Source organism: Ranitomeya variabilis, chromosome 3 (genome assembly GCF_051348905.1).
Source record: "Ranitomeya variabilis isolate aRanVar5 chromosome 3, aRanVar5.hap1, whole genome shotgun sequence".
Lineage (NCBI taxonomy): Eukaryota > Metazoa > Chordata > Amphibia > Anura > Dendrobatidae > Ranitomeya > Ranitomeya variabilis.
The window spans coordinates 8,623,224-8,644,032 of NC_135234.1; the positions used below are offsets into that span (position 1 = coordinate 8,623,224).

The 20,809-nt window shown below is 47.9% G+C and overlaps 1 protein-coding gene across 1 annotated transcript in view; it reads right to left on the reverse strand.

Annotated features, from left to right (window-relative positions):
* Positions 1-20,809, reverse strand: part of SPAG17 (sperm associated antigen 17) — a 279,955-nt gene that overhangs the window by 44,628 nt on the left and 214,518 nt on the right. Inside the window, exons 6-14 of the mRNA XM_077299087.1 lie at positions 16,726-16,905; positions 14,681-14,865; positions 14,439-14,600; positions 13,437-13,536; positions 11,443-11,561; positions 11,155-11,292; positions 5,516-5,629; positions 4,150-4,300; positions 948-1,169 (exon numbers count right to left, since the gene is read on the reverse strand). Of these exons, the coding sequence (XP_077155202.1) occupies positions 948-1,169; positions 4,150-4,300; positions 5,516-5,629; positions 11,155-11,292; positions 11,443-11,561; positions 13,437-13,536; positions 14,439-14,600; positions 14,681-14,865; positions 16,726-16,905 (1,371 nt within the window). The remainder of the gene's footprint in view (positions 1-947; positions 1,170-4,149; positions 4,301-5,515; positions 5,630-11,154; positions 11,293-11,442; positions 11,562-13,436; positions 13,537-14,438; positions 14,601-14,680; positions 14,866-16,725; positions 16,906-20,809) is intronic.

Consider the following 20,809-nt stretch of genomic DNA (forward strand, 5'->3'; position numbering starts at 1 on the left):
GGGAGCCCGTGAGGATAGAGGGGTGCAGGGAGCCCGTGAGGATAGAGGGGAGCAGGGAGCCCGTGAGGATAGAGGGGTGCAGGGAGCCCGTGAGGATAGAGGGGAGCAGGGAGCCCGTGAGGATAGAGGGGTGCAGGGAGCCCGTGAGGATAGAGGGGTGCAGGGAGCCCGTGAGGATAGATGGGAGCAGGGAGCCCGTGAGGATAGAGGGGAGCAGGGAGCCCATGAGGATAGAGGGGAGCAGGGAGCCCATGAGGATAGAGGGGAGCAGGAAGCCCGTGAACATAGAGGGGAGCAGGGAGCCCGTGAACATAGAGGGGCGCAGGGAGCCCGTGAGGATAGAGGGGAGCAGGGAGCCCGTGAACATAGAGAGGTGCAGGGAGCCCGTGAGGATAGAGGGGCGCAGGGAGCCCATGAGGATAGAGGAGAGCAGGGAGCCCATGAGGATAGAGGGGAGCAGGGAGCCCGTGAACATAGAGAGGTGCAGGGAGCCCGTGAGGATAGAGGGGAGCAGGGAGCCCATGAGGATAGAGGAGAGCAGGGAGCCCATGAGGATAGAGGGGCGCAGGGAGCCCATGAGGATAGAGGAGAGCAGGGAGCCCATGAGGATAGAGGGGCGCAGGGAGCCCATGAGGATAGAGGGGAGCAGGGAGCCCATGAGGATAGAGGGGAGCAGGGAGCCCATGAGGATAGAGGGGAGCAGGAAGCCCGTGAACATAGAGGAGCGCAGGGAGCCCGTGAACATAGAGGGGAGCAGGGAGCCCGTGATCATAAAGGGGTGCAGGAAGCCGGCGCAGACAGAGGGGAGCAGGGAGCCCATGAGCACAGAAGCGCGCAGGGAGCTCGTGAGCAAAGAGGGGCGCAGGGAGCCGACGCACACAGAGGGGAGCAGGGAACTGTGGTGGATGGAGGAGAGCAGGGAGACGGCGCCGAAGGAGGGAACTTACCAGAGGTATCCACCGCTCTCTGCTTGTACATCGTCCTGACGCTGAACATCTGGATAATTTGTCGTGCGAAGGCGGCAGGATTGTCCCAGGGGATGCGCCCGTCTCCTTCCAGCACCCTCCCTGCACCCTCCAATTCTCCAAACTCATCGAAACCGCTGAGGGCCAGACTCTCAAATGTGAGGAGCTTAAATGCCCGGGTTATCTCATCCCAAGACCAGAAATCTGTACAGAGAGAAGAACAGCGAGACCCGAGACCGACCGGTCACATGATATTTACCCAAATGTCAAAACTTCTGAGACTAACACAGATTTTGATTTCTCACATTTTTAGTGTTTTCGATATTTAATTGCTGTTTCTATGGATACAGACAAACAAAACTTTCTGTACGTTGTTACATTTTCTGACAAATCAATTAACTTTCTGTGACTCCTCAATATTCCCAGCAGTCATGCCCCTTATTCCCCACACTCCTGCCCCTTATTCCCCATACTCCTGCCCCTTATTCCCCACACTCCTGCCCCTTATTCCCCACACTCCTGCCCCTTATTCCCCACACCCCTGCCCCTTATTCCCCAGACTCCTGCCCCTTATTCTCCACACTCCTGCCCCTTATTTCCCACACTCCTGCCCCTTATTCCCCACACTCCTGCCCCTTATTCCCCACACTCCTGCCCCTTATTCCCCACACCCCTGCCCCTTATTCTCCACACTCCTGCCCCTTATTCCCCACACTCCTGCCCCTTATTCCCCACACTCCTGCCCCTTATTCCCCACACTCCTGCCCTCTATTCTCCACATTCCCGCCCCTTATTCTCCGCACTCCTGCCCTCTATTCTCCACACTCCTGACCCTTATTCTACACACTCCTGCCCCTTATTCTCCGCACTCCTGCCCTCTATTCTCCACACTCCTGACCCTTATTCCCCACACTCCTGCCCCTTATTCCCCACACTCCTGCCCCTTATTCTCCACACTCCTGCCCCTTATTCTCCACACTCCTGCCCCTTATTCTCCACACTCCTGCCCCTTATTCTCCGCACTCCTACTCCTTATTCTCCACACTCCCGCCCCTTATTCTCCAGACTCCTGCCCCTTATTCTCCAGACTCCTGCCCTTTATTCTCCACACTCCTGCCCCTTATTCTCCGCACTCCTGCCCCTTATTCTCCACACTCCTGCCCCTTATTCTCCACACTCCTGCCTCTTATTCTCCACACTTCTGCCCCTTATTCTCCACACTCCCGCCCCTTATTCTCCACACTCCTACTCCTTATTCTCCACACTCCCGCCCCTTATTCTCCAGACTCCTGCCCCTTATTCTCCAGACTCCTGCCCTTTATTCTCCACACTCCTGCCCCTTATTCTCCACACTCCCGCCCCTTATTCCCCACACCCCTGCCCCTTATTCCCAGCAGTCATGCCCCTTATTCCCCACACTCCTGCCCCTTATTCCCCACACCCCTGCCCCTTATTCCCCAGACTCCTGCCCCTTATTCTCCACACTCCTGCCCCTTATTCTCCGCACTCCCGCCCCTTATTCTCCGCACTCCTGCCCCTTATTCTCCGCACTCCTGCCCTCTATTCTCCACACTCCTGCCCCTTATTCCCCACACTCCTGCCCCTTATTCCCCACACTCCTGCCCCTTATTCTCCACACTCCTGCCCCTTATTCTCCGCACTCCTGCCCCTTATTCTCCGCACTCCCGCCCCTTATTCTCCGCACTCCTGCCCCTTATTCTCCGCACTCCCGCCCCTTATTCTCTACACTCCTGCCCCTTATTCTCCACACTCCTGCTCCTTATTCTCCACACTCCCGCCCCTTATTCTCCACACTCCTGCCCCTTATTCTCCACACTCCTGCCCCTTATTCTCCACACTCCTGCCTCTTATTCTCCACACTTCTGCCCCTTATTCTCCACACTCCCGCCCCTTATTCTCCACACTCCTGCTCCTTATTCTCCACACTCCCGCCCCTTATTCTCCACACTCCTGCCCCTTATTCTCCACACTCCTGCCCCTTATTCTCCACACTCCCGACCCTTATTCTCCACACTCCCGACCCTTATCCTCCACACTCCCGACCCTTATTCTTCACACTCCTGCCCCTTATTCTCCACACTCCTGCTCCTTGTTCTCCACACTCCCGCCCCTTATTCTCCAGACTCCTGACCCTTATTCTTCAGACTCTAGCCCCATATTCTCCACACTCCTGCCCCTCATTCTCCAAATTCCGGCTCCTTATTCTTCAGACTCCTGCCCCTCATTCTCCAGACTCCTGACCCTTATTCTCCAGACTCCTGCCCCTTATTCTCCACATTCCTGCCCCTTATTCTTCAGACTCCTGCCCCATATTCTCCACACTCCTGCCCCTTATTCCCCACACTCCTGCCCCTTATTCACCACACTCTCACCCCTTATTCTCCAGACTTCTTTCCCTTATTCTCCACACTCCTGCCCCTTATTCTCCAGACTCCTGCCCCTTATTCTCCACACTCCTGCCCCTTATTCTCCAGACTCTCACCCCTTATTCTCCACACTTCTTTCCCTTATTCTCCACACTCCTGCCCCTTATTCTCCACACTCCTGCTCCTTATTCTTCAGACTCCTGCCCCTCATTCTCCACACTCCTGCCCCTTATTCTCCAGACTCCTGCCCCTTATTCCCCACACTCCTGCCCCTTATTCTCCACACTCCTGCCCCTTATTCTCCACACTCCTGCCCCTTATTCTCCACACTCCTGCCCCTTATTCTCCACACTCCTGCCCCTTATTCCCCACACTCCTGCCCCTTATTCCCCACACTCCTGCCCCTTATTCCCCACACTCCTGCCCCTTATTCTCCACACTCCTGCCCCTTATTCTCCAGACTACTGCCCTTTTCCCAGTAGCTGGATATCGCCGTCTGGGCAGATTCTAGCTGATGGCAAGAGCAGGGGGCAGGAGTCTGGAGAATAAGGGGCAGCGCTGCCAGGAATATTGAGAACTCACAGGAACTTCATGGATTTGTCAATAACAAGTAACAATTTACGGAATGTTTAGAATTATCCATCAGTAAACATGGAAACGACGACTAAAAGAGCGAAAACACTGAAAATATTAGAAAAAAAAGTGTGCGTCAGTGTTAGAACTTCTGACCAGGACTGTGGACATCACCCATGTTATACCAGAACGGGGCATCTACCCGGGTTCTGCTGGATATTTACCTGCGTTGCAGCAGTGCATGAGCTCGTGTATCAGTGCCAGTCTCCGGGAGTTCATTTCGGGAGCCGGCTGCTGAAAACTGAGACGCTGAATAACTGGAAGCCTCTGCAGCATCGTCTCCTCCACTGCAACGGGATCAATCAGCTTAGCGACCTGACGAAAAATAAAGGTGGTACTCGAGGTAATAGTGAAATCCAAGAGTACTGCACCAGAAACCCCCGGCCACCAGAGACGTCTCGAACGCCGGTCACCAGACTTAAGCGTCCTCACACCCGGTCATCAGAGCTGTCCCGACCCCTCCAGTCATCAGACAGATGCGCAGATGTGTCACGACCTCGGTCACCAGTGACATCCCAAACCCCTCCGGTCACCAGAAGCATCCAGAGTCCAGATTCACCAGTCACCAGAGGCTTTCCAACCACCTCCCACCAGTTACCAGTCGCCAGAGGCGCCTGACCCCCAGTCACCAGAGACGTCTCGAACGCCGGTCACCAGACTTAAGCGTCCTCACACCCGGTCATCAGAGCCGTCCCGACCCCCCCAGTCATCAGACAGATGTGCAGATGCGTCACGACCTCGGTCACCAGTGACATCCCAACAACCCCGGTCACCAGACTCATCCAGAGTCCAGATCCACCAGTCACCAGAGGCTTTCTGATCACCCCCCACCAGTTAGCAGTCACTAGAGGCGCCTGACCACCAGTCAACAGAGACGTCTCGAACCCCGGTCGCCAGACTTAAGCGTCCCCACACCCGGTCAACAGATCCGTCCCGACCCCCCCAGTCATCAGACAGATGCGCAGATGCGTCACAACCTCGGTCACCAGTGACATCCCAACAACCCCGGTCACCAGAAGCATCCAGGGTCCAGATCCACCAGTCACCAGAAGCTTTCCAACCACCTCCCACCAGTTACCAGTCGTCAGAGGCGCCCGACCCCCAGTCACCAGAGACTTCCTGACCCCCAGTCACCAGAGGCATCCGGACCCCCCCAGTCATCAGAGGCGTCCAGAACCCCCAGTCACCAGAGACTTCTCAAGACTCCCCCAGTCACTAGTCACCAGAGGCAACCGACCCCCAGTCACCAGACAAATGTGTCCCGACCCGCCGGTCATCAGTGATGTCCTGACACCCCCCCTCTCCGGTCAATGGTCACCAGAGGTGTCCCGACCCTCCATTCACCAGAGGCTTCCCCGACCCCAAGCTCACCAGTCACCAAAGGCACCCGAACCCCGGTCACCAGGCAGAGGCATTCCGAACCCCGGTCCCTAGACAGAGTCATCCTGACCTCGGTCACTACAGATGTACTATTCAGCGCTCTGGTCCATATACATGTAGAGTCACACATACTCCCCCATCGCCCCATACCTGCACCTGGTGACTTCTCTCCCCGATCCTGTTGTGGTAGCTGAGGAGACGAGGTCCTTGAGGGTCTACGATCTTCTTCCCTTCCTCATTTACCAGGAGGGCGTTATACAGGTTCTGTGGAGCAGAAATGATCACACAGGTGACGATCTCCATCCTGAGCATGTGTATTAATGTGCACTGTGAGGCGCCATTACTTAGCCACTCAAGATTACTGTTTCAGTAAGAGACACAAAGTAATAATCTCCTTAATGAGACATTCAATGCTACAAAATATGACATAAACGATGTTACCCAGCGAGGGCTCAGAACAGCAAAGTCTCTTCATCTGGTGTTGTATAACAACATACATACAGTGGCTTGCAAAAGTATTCACTCCCTTGGCTTTTTCCTATTTTGTTACATTACAGTCTGTGTGTAAATATTTTTGTAATCCGATATGTATGTGATGCATCAGCACTGAATAGTATACGTTGGTGAAGTGAAGTGAGAAAAATAAAGGCATAAATTAAATATATATGATAAAATAACTAAAAATTGTCATGTGCATATGTTTTCACCCCTTTTGCAATTAAGCCACTAAAAAAATTTGGTGAAAGAAATTCCTCACTTAAGTACCATGCTTAGTGACAGAACGTCCCCCTATGTGCACTCTAAGTGTCACACGTCTGTCAGTATATATACTTTACCTTTTCTGAAAAGCTACAGAGGCTGAAAGACCATTAACAAGAGGCACCACTAACTAAACATTACCATGAAGACCAAGGAGATCACCAAACAACACCATGAAGGCCAAAGAGATCTCCAAACAACACGGCGAAGACCAAGGAGATTTCCAAACAACACGGCGAAGACCAAGGAGATCACCAAACATCTATACGAAGACCAAGGAGATCTCCAAACAACATGACGAAGAACAAGGAGATCTCCAAACAACAAGGCGAAGACCAAGGAGATCTCCAAACAATAACACGAAGACCAAAAAGATTTCCAAATAACACCACGAAGACCAAGGAGATCTCTAAAGAACACCACAAACACCCAGGAGATCTCCAAACAACACCATGAAGAACAAGGAGATCTCCAAACAACACGGTGATGACCAAGGAGATCTCCAAACAACACAGTGAAGACCAAGGAGATCTCCAAACATCTATACGAAGACCAAGGAAATCTCTGAACAACACGATGAAGAACAAGGAGATCTCCAAACAACACGGAGAAGACCAAGGAGATCTCCAAACAACAACACGAAGACCAAAAAGATTTCCAAATAACACCACGAAGACCAAGGAGATCTCCAAACAAGACCACGAACACCCAGGAGATCTCCAAACAACACGGTGATGACCAAGGAGATCTCCAAACAACACAGCGAAGAACAAAGAGATCTCCAAACATCTATACGAAGACCAAGGAGATCTCCAAACAACACCACGAAGACCAAAAAGATTTCCAAATAACATCACGAAGACCAAGGAGATCTCCAAACAACACCACGAACACCCAGGAGATCTCCAAACAACACCATGAAGATCAAGGAGATCGTTAAACAACAATACGAAGACCAAGGAGATCTCCAAACAAAAATAAGAAGACCAAGGAGATTTCTAAACAACATCACGAACACCAAGGAGATCTCCGAACAACACGGCGAAGACCAAAGAGATCTCCAAACAACACGGCGAAGACGAAGGAGATTTCTAAACAACATCACGAACACCAAGGAGATCTCCAAACAACACAGCGAAGACCAAGGAGATTTCCAAACAATACCACGAAGATCAAGGAGATCTCCAAACAACAAGACGAAGACCAAGGAGAGCTCCAAACAACAACATGAAGACCAAGGAGATCTCCAAACAACACCAGGAGGACCAAGGAGATCTCCAAACAACACAACGAAGATAAAAGAAACGTCCAAACAAGTCAGGGACAAAGTTGTTGAGAAGTATAAGTCAGGGTTGGGTTATAAAAAAAAAAATATCCATCTCTGATGATCCACCAGAGCATCATGAAATCAGTTATCATCAAATGGAAAGGGTACTGTTTCTCCTTGCGGATAGTGACATGTTAAGCCTGCCAGGCCAAGGTGAGTAGACTTTTAAGCCTTGCAATGCTCCTCTGGGAAATTAAATTGTGTCTTCAGAGAGGAAGAGGACATGAACTGTAGTGCCACCTATTGGAATTAGCGATCCTAAAACTCAATGTCAACCCTTGTCACATGACTTAGGATAAAAGCCAAACCATAGTCTCAATTTTCAGACACACAGCAGAACCAGAACTCACACTTTGCACTGACGAGGGGCAGTAGCCCAAAACACAGTCTGCAAATTGAGATTGTGATTTGGCTTTTATCCTAAGTCATGTGACAAGACTCACTGAACGGTTGACATTGGCGTTTAGGATTGCTACTTCCTATAGGTGGCGTGTGATGGTGTGATATGCTATGTGGGTATCATTTTTGTGTATATTTCTATTTTACTTATTTTCATGGTGTGCTCTTGTAGAAGGAGTTATTTGCTAATTGATGAATGGCTGTTGCTGCAATCTGATATCAGCCCCCAAAGCACTGTATTGTTTGCTAATATGCTAATGACATGTTGACCTAGCTTGTTGAAACAATGAGCCCCTGAGACCTTCCCCCTCCTGACCTGTGAATGAGGAGGGAGACTTAAAATATCAGGGAGGTGAGACACAGATGATTTGGTCTTGTGTGGAACTATGATGTGTTCATAGCACCTCAGAGAGAAAGAAGAGTATATGGACTATGCTATCCTTTGTCAGCTGGATTGTTGGACTTTTATTCTCGTTACTGAACTGCATTTGTGTCCTGGACTATTTTATCCTTTGTGTGGTGGATTATATATGGACCTTTCGTATTTTTGCCTACATAGAGGTCTTGGGATTGTTCACTCTTCTCTTGCTCTGTTGATTGTGTGATACTGGAGAAGGACCCCGTGACAACTGGTGGCAAGCAGCGGGATCAATAGAGCGTAACCTAATGGAGAACCACACACAGCGTGAGTACAGAAATTGGACTGTATCCAGTTTACAGGAGAGAGCCAGAGACCTGGGCCTTAACTACCAGGGACTGACTTAAAAGGCCTTAATTGACCTACTGGTGGGTGCTAGCCAGACCACCTACTCCCATATGTCTGAAGGACAAGCCCAGGAGACGAGGACCCCCACCCCAAAAAGCCAGTGGGTGGTGTGGTACGAAGAAGAGATGGCGGTTCTGGGCCCAGGCGTCTCTCAGGAGTACAAGGAGGAGGCTGCCCGCCGGGCACAGCAGAGACAAGAAGCAATGGAGCTTGAAAGATGGAGTAACGCAATGTGGAATGTAAACCCATTTGATGAGGCTTCCGGAGATGTGGACAGGTTCTTCAAGGACTTTGAGCAGCAGTGTGCTGTGATGGAGGTGCCCCACTCTGGCTGGATGCGTTTGTTAGTGGTGGGACTCCTGAACGGTAGCTTGGTGGAGGCTTACCGAACCATTGACTCCCAGCGGAACCGGGATTATAACATTGTAAAGCAGACTATCCTGGATTACCATGCTATCACCCCAGACTCATACAGGGCCAAGTTCCGAGACCTCCCATGCACTACGGGGGGATCGTTTAGGATATATGCACATAAGATGTCCCAGGCATGTCGGAGATGGCTGGAAGCAGAAAACGCCTATATTGTGGAAGATGTTATACAGGTGTTCCTTATAGAACAATTTTTTGCCAAGTGCCCCGCAGAGGTACGGGAATGGGTCCGGGAGCACATGCCGTATACCGTGGATAGAGCTGCAGCCCTGGCCGATGAAGCCCTTACTATCCGACCGCAATGGAGGAGGCTTCTGGACAATGAACCACAGCCTTCTCCTGCACCTCGTCCCCCTCCGATTATATCTGCCCTTCCACCTAGTCGCAAGCCGATGACAATCACGCCTCACAATCTTGGGCCCCAACAGTTCCGACCACGACCTGGGGGTATCACAGAGAGGAGATGTTATGGGTGTGGGCAAACTGGACATTTGCAGTCTGGCTGTCCCTCAAGGATTCGGAGGGAGCCCCACGCAGCCCCACCTCGTCCAGTGCATCTTGTGCACTCCATCCCACCTGAGGAAGAGCTACCACCACCCCCACCAGAGTGGACCACCGACCACGGCACCATAGATATCCCTCCTGGAGTGTACGGACTCCGGCCTTTGTCCATCAGAAATACAGAGCAACGGCATTGCCACCTGCAGGATGTCTTAATTGATGGATACAAAGTGTCAGGATTTAGAGACACATAGGCATTCCTGACTATCGCTGATCCCCGCGTGGTTCGACCCGAGGCAATTCACCAGGGCCCAGGAATTCCCATTGTCCTGGCGGGGGGTGTCCGCAAATATATACAGCGAGCTTTGGTACGTTTGGATTATGGTTTTGGAGAAAAACTGTGTTGGATTGGAGTTATGGGAGGACTTCCTGCAGATATCCTCCTTGGAAATGACATTGGGGAGTTACAAAGTCATTTTGTGGGAGCAGAAGGTCCGTGGGCCTCTCACTCTTCTGAAAGAACAATTGGAGGGAGATATCGCAGATACCGTAACGAACGGCCATCATTCCCTACGTTCTAGAGTTCAGAGACTGTCCCGCCCAGCTAGCTACCTTGGCTAATGAAGATCAGCGAACGGCCCAGTCCAGTCAAAAAGCCTGGTATGACCGTAAAGCCAGGACCCGGGAATTTATGGACAAGTGCTCATGATTATTGCAACCCCTGCCACTGTACAAGGAACTATAAAAAGTGGAGCAAAGTGGACTAAAGTGAGCAGGCCAGTGGTCTGTGTAGACCTAATGGCGTGCTCACTTATTATGAGGGGGAGAGGTTGTGATGGTGTGATATGCTATGTGGGTATCATTTTTGTGTATATTTCTATTTTACTTATTTTCATGGTGTTCTCTTGTAGAAGGAGTTATTTGCTAATTGATTGCTGCCATCTGATATCAGCCCCCACAGCACTGTATTGTTTGCTAATATGTTAATGACATATTGACCTAGCTTGTTGAAACAATGAGCCCCTGAGACCTTCCTCTTCCTGACCTGTGAATGAGGAGGGGGACTTAAAATATCAGGGAGGTGAGACACAGATGAGTCCTGTGTGGAATGATGATGCGTTCACAGCATCTCAGAGAGAAAGAAGAGTATATGGACTATGCTATCCTCTGTCTGCTGGATTGTTGGACTTTTATCCTGTTACTGAACTGCATTCGTGTTCTGGACTATTTTATCCTTTGTGTGGTGGATCGTATATGGACATTTCGTATTTTTGCCTAAATAAAGGTCTTGGGATTGATCACTCTTCTCTTGCTCTGTTGATTGTGTGATACCGTAGAAGGACCCCGTGACAGGCGGTATAGTGCTAGACCTCTTCCTCATTCCCCATTCTGAGCCATGTCCGGGGCTGTGGGGGAAGAAGATGACCGCCCCCATGGATAGAGCTTATGGCCATCACTGTGGAGTATAATACATATATACGGTATACATATTGGTGCAGTGTAGTGACTGCACTGTATGGCGGTATATTGGTGACCAGCACTGCTCCATCCGTCCCGCGTGCCCTGACCACACAGCCCAGCCCCCCACCGAGGGTCCCGGGCTCTCACCTTCTTCCCTTGCTCTGTGAAGGTCAGTGAATCCAGGACAGATACTAAGTGCTCGGCAATGTCGGGGGCCAGACCGTCGGCTCGGGGGTCCGGCATCATCTCACTCGGAGGTAACAGCCCTTCCTCATTTGCAACGACCTGTCAGGTGAACAAAAAAAGAGAGTCACCACCTCCGAACCTGCACATAATCCGGGGGGTCCCGACCGCAGGGCTGACAGTCAGGGGGAAAGACTGAGCAGAAGATGTACAAACCCCCCAACATCCATCCGGCCCCCCGGAAGACGGTACCTGCTCCAACAAACAGTGCAGTATGACGGGAACAGAGAGCAGATCCTCCGGAACATCAGCCAGAAGCTCAGTGTACAGCCGGGGGTCCGCCTCCAGTGGCACAGGGGTCTCTGCCTGCCCTGTATACAGAGATATAGGATTATATGGGGGTCTCCGCCCTGTATACAGAGATAGCATTATATGGGGGTCTCTACCTGCCCTGTATATGGAGACACAGGATTATATGGGGGTCTCTACCTGCCCTGTATATAGAGTCACAGGATTATATGGGGGTCTCTATCTACCCTGTACATAGAGATAGCATTATATGGGGGTCTCTACCTGCCCTGTATATGGAGACACAGGATTATATGGGGGTCTCTACCTGCCCTGTATATAGAGACACAGGATTATATGGGGGGTCTCTACCTGCCCTGTATATCGACATAGGATTATATGGGGGTCTCTGCCTGCCCTGTATATAGAGACAAAGCATTATATGGGGGTCTCTACCTGCCCTGTATCTAGAGACATAGCATTACATGGGGGTCTCTGCCTGCCCTGTATATAGAGATAGCATTATATGGGGGTGTCTGCCTGTCCTGTATATAGAGATAGCATTATATGGGGGGTCTCTACCTGCCCTGTATATCGACATAGGATTATATGGGGGTCTCTGCCTGCCCTGTATATAGAGACAAAGCATTATATGGGGGTCTCTACCTGCCCTGTATATAGAGACATAGCATTACATGGGGTCTCTGCCTGCCCTGTATATAGAGATAGCATTATATGGGGGTGTCTGCCTGTCCCGTATACAGAGATAGCATTATATGGGGGGTCTCTGCCTGCCCTGTATATAGACATAGCATTATATGGGGGTCTCTACCTGCCCTGTATATAGACATAGCATTATATGGGGGTCTCTGTCTGCCCTGTATATAGACATAGCATTATATGGGGGTCTCTGCCTGCCCTGTATATAGACATAGCATTATATGGGGGTCTCTACCTGCCCTGTATATAGAGATAGCATTATATGGGGGTCTCTACCTGCCCTGTATATACAGTAGAGATAGCATTATATGGGGGTCTCTACTTGCCCTGTATATAGACATAGCATTATATGGGGGTCTCAACCTGCCCTGTATATAGAGATAGCATTATATGGGGGTCTCAACCTGCCCTGTATATAGAGATAGCATTATATGGGGGTCTCAACCTGCCCTGTATATAGAGATAGCATTATATGGGGGTCTCTACCTGCCCTGTATATAGAGATAGCATTATATGGGGGTCTCAACCTGCCCTGTATATAGAGATAGCATTATATGGGGGTCTCTACCTGCCCTGTATATAGAGATAGCATTATATGGGGGTCTCAACCTGCCCTGTATATAGAGATAGCATTATATGGGGGTCTCTACCTGCCCTGTATATAGAGATAGCATTATATGGGGGTCTCTACCTGCCCTGTATACAGAGATAGCATTATATGGGGGTCTCTACCTGCCCTGTATATACAGTAGAGATAGCATTATATGGGGGCCTCTACTTGCCCTGTATATAGACATAGCATTATATGGGGGTCTCAACCTGCCCTGTATATAGAGACACAGGATTATATGGGGGTCTCTGCCTGCCCTGTATATAGAGATAGCATTATATGGGGGTCTCTACCTGGGGGTACGTCTTGTGGCCCTATAACGCATCAAGGATGACGTTGTGTTCACCTCTTTCTATTTTCCCTTTCTGTAGATGCAGGCTGCAGTATAAAGCATGGAGGATTACATGTATTCTGGGTTTTGCGGAGTCTTCTATGACTGGTGCTGACGTGTGATACTTGTGGTGCATTACACCTGCACATATGGAGCCGACCCCGGACACCGCCTCCGTTCTTTACACTGCAGGCGGCACCCAGGGTAGTGGTGATCAGCGCACACAAGATGTTTCCTGCTTCGCTGGCTTCTCCAGAGTGGGCGATGGTTCGGTCGGACGTCACGTGCCGCACTTACCAGGGGGGGTTGGAGGTGGCAGCGAGACCGTCAGATGGACCTCGTCCCCTGGACCCTTCCTTTTACCGGTGGGAGATGGCGGCACGAGAGCAGCTGGCGCCTGAAGGAAGAAGGCAGCCATTAATCACCGCGTGGCTGAGCCATACTCCGGAGGTCACATGCTGGGGGATCAGGGGCCTCTGACCACTCACCTCTGGCGATGCAGGGGGTCTCGCCTGGCTGACCCATACTCCGGAGGTCACATGCTGGGGGATCAGGGGCCTCTGACCGCTCACCTCTGGCGGTGCGGGGGGTCTCGCCTGGCTGAGCCATACTCCGGAGGTCACATGCTGGGGGATCAGGGGCCTCTGACCGCTCACCTCTGGCGGTGCGGGGGGTCTCGCCTGGCTGAGCCATACTCCAGAGGTCACATGCTGGGGGATCAGGGGCCTCTGACCGCTCACCTCTGGCGGTGCGGGGGGTCACATACTGGGGGATCAGGGGCCTCTGACCACTCACCTCTGGCAGTGCGGGGGGGTCTCGCCTGGCTGAGACATACTCCGGGGGTCACATGCTGGGGGATCAGGGGCCTCTGACCGCTCACCTCTGGCGGTGCGGGGGGTCTCGCCTGGCTGAGCCATACTCCGAGGGTCACATGCTGGGGGATCAGGGGCCTCTGACCGCTCACCTCTGGCGGTGCGGGGGTCTCGCCTGGCTGAGCCATACTCCGAGGGTCACATGCTGGGGGATCAGGGGCCTCTGACCGTTCACCTCTGGCGGTGCGGGGGGTCTCGCCTGGCTGAGCCATACTCCGAGGGTCACATGCTGGGGGATCAGGGGCCTCTGACCGCTCACCTCTGGCGGTGCGGGGGGTCTCTCCTGGCTGAGCCATACTCCGGGGTTCACATACTGGGGGATCAGGGGCCTCTGACCACTCACCTCTGGCGGTGCGGGGGGTCTCTCCTGGCTGAGCCATACTCCGAGGGTCACATGCTGGGGGATCAGGGGCCTCTGGCCACTCACCTCTGGCGGTGCGAGGGGTCTCGCCTGGATCCGCTCCTTGCCCACCTGTGGGACGTGGATGACCTCCATGCTGGCCAGGTAACGCCGGTGCTGTCTCCTCCAGTCCAGGCAGTCGTACATGAGACAGGCGACGCTCTCAAACACGGCGGTGGCATGAGACAGCTGCGGGCATTACGTGTAGTGCATGATATAATGACCGGTAACACCGCACATGTGACGACTACCGCCCCATCATTACTGACCCGCATGTCGGCGCGGCTCCAGACGGCCGGGTGGCTGCTCTCTCTCACCAGGTGCTGCAGTCGGGCCACCTGGCCCAGGGACGAGCCGACGCTTCCTCTGGACTCCAGGATGGGTTCTAGATATTTCCAGAAGGTTTGCAGGAATTTCTGCAGCGTTTCCTTCCTCTGCTTCTCGGCTTCTATCACTGAGATAGAGAGAGAGTCAGTATGACAGGCAGGACTACTACCCCCCACATCCCAGAGCTGGCCGTACACGATGTATTCCCCCCAAGGAGGCGGAGGAAACTTAATGCCATTTTATGCTTTTATCCAAGACCTCTGCTTACTGGACATGAATGGAGCATCACGTCCGAGTCTCTCGCTCTCTCCTGTCAGTCATCAGCACCGTGTGACGCAGCGGAGCGTCGATTCACTGACAGCAAGCAGAAGCCAGGTCAGCAAGAGGCAAAGGGTGTGGCCCCGATAGAGTGGGTGTGGCCACGATACACTGGGTGTGACAATAACAGAGTGGGGGGGCCACAATATATTGGTTTTCATCTTTGTGGAGTGAAAGGGAGCACAAAAGAGTGGGTGTGGCCACAATAGAGTGGGTGTGGCCACAATAGAGTGGGTGTGGCCACAATAAAGTGGGTGTCTCAATTGTAGAGTGTGTGTGGTCGCAATACAGTGGGTGTGCCTGTGGTAGAGTGGGTGTGGTCACACTAGAGTGGCTGTGTATACAATAGAGTGGGTGTGGCCACAATACATTGGGTATGACAGAGTGGGTGTGGCCACAATAGAGCGGGTGTGACTATGGCAGAGTGGGTGTAGTCATAATATATACAGGTGTGACAAATAGGATTGAGTGGGTGTGGACTGTATATTTAAAAAAAATAAATAAATTGGTTGTCCACTAAACTAAACCTATTTTAAATTAAACCCACAATAATTGAGCTTGGATTAAGTTGGTATACAAGCAGCACATAAACACATGTTCACATTGGCCATAAAGTGCACAAAACCTACAAGAAACAAAATGAGCAAATTCCCTGCTGTAACTAAATAAGTCAAAAGCAAAAGTGCATGTAAATAACTGAGTGTGGCCTCCCTCTCCTGAGCTGGCTTCCTGAGTGTGGCCTCCCTCTCCTGAGCTGGCTTCCGCAGACTGGTGCCCACTGGTTCAGACTCGGTCCTTTTGTCTGCCCTTATTCACACACTGGGGTCAGCTCTGACACATGGTAAGGTGTTTAATATTAGACAGTGTAGGACCGTCCCGATCAGGGTCACCCTGACGACGGTGGGATGGCTTTTATGCTGTTTTTGATCGGGGACAGTATTACTGAGAACCCTGAGTTATTAAGATGCACTTTTGCTTTTTACTTATTTAGTTACAGCAGGTTTTTGCTCATTTTGTTTCTTGTAGGTTTTGTGCCATTTTAAATTAAGTAGTCCCCCGCTATTGAGCTGCTGTACTCTCAGCGCAGCACCACAACAGAGGCCATTGGCTGCAGGGCTCACATAGCGTAAGAATGTCAGGTGAGCCCTGGGAGACCCGATCCCAACATGGATGTACGGGACTGGTCCGGGCGTGAGCAAGGCAGTATTTGCTATTTTTATTTTATGAAGGGGACTACTTCATTTAATCAGGGGCTCTCCAGGAGGTGGACACCCTGTCATAAAGTTCTTGTTCAGCAGTAAAAGAAAATGAAAACTGCTCATAAAATAATAAAAAGTTGCATTCTCCACAGCGCTCCCTTGTCCTGTCTGCTCATGTGACTGCGAAAGATGATCACTGGTTGGCTGCAGCGATCATGTGACCAGAAGGCACGCAGTCATGTGACCAGTGCAGTCATCACTGATTGGCCACAAAAGCAGATGTAGGGGCAGAGACTGGGGGGGATTCGGTGAGGACCGGAGCCGCGATCCAGAAAAATCTGTGAGGAAATTGTGGAAAGGTTCATTACTCCAAGACTGAGATGTCAGAGGAATAAAGGAGAACCCCGGAGTCACCGGACACAGTGTCACCTGCCGAGCACCGCATAGCGGGAGACAACATCAGCACCTACCGTCTGCAGCAGCGCCGGACTCCTCCAGGCCAGACGGCGGCAAAGCGGTGTAACTCTGAGACGAGACCCTGATAACACTGGACACGGTGACACCGAGATCGGCCAAGAGAGCCACCACCTGCGGGTGATACACTCCGACTACGATGATGTAGTGATGGGCGCCGTCATCAGGCTCATCATCTGCCAACACATCAACAACGAGGTCACCAAACCAGGACAGCAACCAGAGGTACTGACCACCTACTGCACAAGGGTCAGTGTCTACTGGAGACGTGCCACACATTCCCAGCACTGGAATTATACACAGAGCACAACACTCTTATACACAGGGCAGTATTATAGTAGTTATATTCTTGTACATAGAGGCAGTATTATAGTAGTTATATTCTTGTACATAGGGGGCAGTATTATAGTAGTTATATTCTTGTACATAGGAGCAGTATTATAGCAGTTATATTCTTATACACAGGGCAGTATTATAGTAGTTATATTCTTGTATATAGGGGCAGTATTATAGTACTTATATTCTTGTACATAGGGAGCAGTATTATAGTAGTTATATTCTTGTATATAGGAGCAGTATTATAGTAGTTATATTCTTGTACATAGGGGGCAGTATTATAGTAGTTATATTCTTGTACATAGGGAGCAGTATTATAGTAGTTATATTCTTGTACATAGGGAGCAGTATTATAGTAGTTATATTCCTGTACATAGGAGCAGTATTATAGTAGTTATATTCTTGTACATAGGAGCAGTATTATAGTAGTTATAGTCTTGTACATAGGGAGCAGTATTGTAGTAGTTATATTCTTGTACATAGAGGCAGTATTATAGTAGTTATATTCTTGTACATAGGGGGCAGTATTATAGTAGTTATATTCTTGTACATAGGGGCAGTATTATAGTAGTTATATTCTTGTACATAGGGGGCAGTATTATAGTAGTTATATTCTTGTACATAGGAGCAGTATTATAGTAGCTATATTCTTGTACATAGGAGCAGTATTATAGTAGTTATATTCTTGTACATAGGAGCAGTATTATAGTAGTTATATTCTTGTACATAGGAGCAGTATTATAGTAGTTATATTCTTGTACATAGGAGCAGTATTATAGTAGTTATATTCTTGTACATAGGGAGCAGTATTATAGTAGTTATATTCCTGTACATAGGAGCAGTATTATAGTAGTTATATTCTTGTACATAGGAGCAGTATTATAGTAGTTATATTCTTGCACAAAAGAGCAGTATTATAGTAGTTATATTCTTGTACATAGGGAGCAGTATTATAGTAGTTATATTCCTGTACATAGGGGCAGTATTATAGTAGTTATATTCTTGTACATAGGGAGCAGTATTATAGTAGTTATATTCTTGTACATAGGGGGCAGTATTATAGTAGTTATATTCTTGTACATAGGGGCAGTAATATAGTAGTTATATTCTTGTACATAGGGGCAGTAATATAGTAGTTATATTCTTGTACATAGGAGCAGTATTATAGTAGTTATATTCTTGTACATAGGAGGCAGTATTATAGTAGTTATATTCTTGTACATAGGAGCAGTATTATAGTAGTTATATTCTTGTACATAGGAGCAGTATTATAGTAGTTATATTCTTGTACATAGGGGGCAGTATTATAGTAGTTATATTCTTGTACATAGGGGGCAGTATTATAGTAGTTATATTCTTGTACATAGGGGCAGTATTATAGTAGTTATATTCTTGTACATAGGGGCAGTAATATAGTAGTTATATTCTTGTACATAGGAGCAGTATTATAGTAGTTATATTCTTGTACATAGGGGCAGTATTATAGTAGTTATATTCTTGTACATAGGGGGCAGTATTATAGTAGTTATATTCTTGTACATAGGGGCAGTAATATAGTAGTTATATTCTTGTACATAGGAGCAGTATTATAGTAGTTATATTCTTGTACATAGGGGCAGTATTATAGTAGTTATATTCTTGTACATAGAGGCAGTATTATAGCAGTTATATTCTTGTACATAGGGGGCAGTATTATAGTAGTTATATTCTTGTACATAGGAGCAGTATTATAGTAGTTATATTCTTGTACATAGGGAGCAGTATTATAGTAGTTATATTCTTGTACATAGAGGCAGTATTATAGTAGTTATATTCTTGTACATAGGGGGCAGTATTATAGTAGTTATATTCTTGTACATAGAGGCAGTATTATAGTAGTTATATTCTTGTATATAGGGGGCAGTATTATAGTAGTTATATTCTTGTACATAGGAGCAGTATTATAGTAGATATATTCTTGTACAAAGGAGCAGTATTATAGTAGTTATATTCTTGTACATAGGGGCAGTATTATAGTAGTTATATTCTTGTACATAGGGGCAGTATTATAGTAGTTATATTCTTGTATATAGGAGCAGTATTATAGTAGCTATATTCTTGTACATAGGAGCAGTATTATAGTAGTTATATTCTTGTACATAGGAGCAGTATTATAGTAGTTATATTCTTGTACATAGGGGCAGTATTATAGTAGTTATATTCTTGTACATAGGGGCAGTATTATAGTAGTTATATTCTTGTACATAGGAGCAGTATTATAGTAGTTATATTCTTGTACATAGGGGCAGTATTATAGTAGTTATATTCTTGTACATAGGGGCAGTATTATAGTAGTTATATTCTTGTACATAGGAGCAGTATTATAGTAGTTATATTCTTGTACATAGGAGCAGTATTATAGTAGTTACATTCTTGTACATAGGAGCAGTATTATAGTAGTTACATTCTTGTACATAGGAGCAGTATTATAGTAGTTATATTCGTGTACATAGGAGCAGTATTATAGTAGTTATATTCGTGTACATAGGAGCAGTATTATAGTAGTTATATTCTTGTACATAGGGGCAGTATTATAGTAGTTATATTCTTGGATATAGGGGCAGTATTATAGTAGTTATATTCTTGTACATAGAGGCAGTATTATAGTAGTTATATTCTTGTACATAGGGGGCAGTATTATAGTAGTTATATTCTTGTACATAGAAGCAGTATTATAGTAGTTATATTCTTGTACATAGGGGCAGTATTATAGTAGTTATATTCTTGGATATAGGGGCAGTATTATAGTAGTTATATTCTTGGACATAGAGGCAGTATTATAGTAGTTATATTCTTGTACATAGGGGGCAGTATTATAGTAGTTATATTCTTGTACATAGGAGCAGTATTATAGTAGTTATATTCTTGTACATAGGGGCAGTATTATAGTAGTTATATTCTTGTACATAGAGGCAGTATTATAGTAGTTATATTCTTGTACATAGGGGGCAGTATTATAGTAGTTATATTCTTGTACATAGAGGCAGTATTATAGTAGTTATATTCTTGTATATAGGGGGCAGTATTATAGTAGTTATATTCTTGTACATAGGAGCAGTATTATAGTAGATATATTCTTGTACAAAGGAGCAGTATTATAGTAGTTATATTCTTGTACATAGGGGCAGTATTATAGTAGTTATATTCTTGTACATAGGAGGCAGTATTATAGTAGTTATATTCTTGTACATAGGAGCAGTATTATAGTAGTTATATTCTTGTACATAGGAGCAGTATTATAGTAGTTATATTCTTGTACATAGGGGCAGTATTATAGTAGTTATATTCTTGTACATAGGAGCAGTATTATAGTAGTTATATTCTTGTACATAGGAGCAGTATTATAGTAGTTATATTCTTGTACATAGGAGCAGTATTATAGTAGTTACATTCTTGTACATAGGAGCAGTATTATAGTAGTTATATTCGTGTACATAGGAGCAGTATTATAGTAGTTATATTCGTGTACATAGGAGCAGTATTATAGTAGTTATATTCTTGTACATAGGGGCAGTATTATAGTAGTTATATTCTTGGATATAGGGGCAGTATTATAGTAGTTATATTCTTGTACATAGGGGCAGTATTATAGTAGTTATATTCTTGTACATAGGAGCAGTATTATAGTAGTTATATTCTTGTACATAGGAGCAGTATTATAGTAGTTATATTCTTGTATATAGGGGCAGTATTATAGTAGTTATA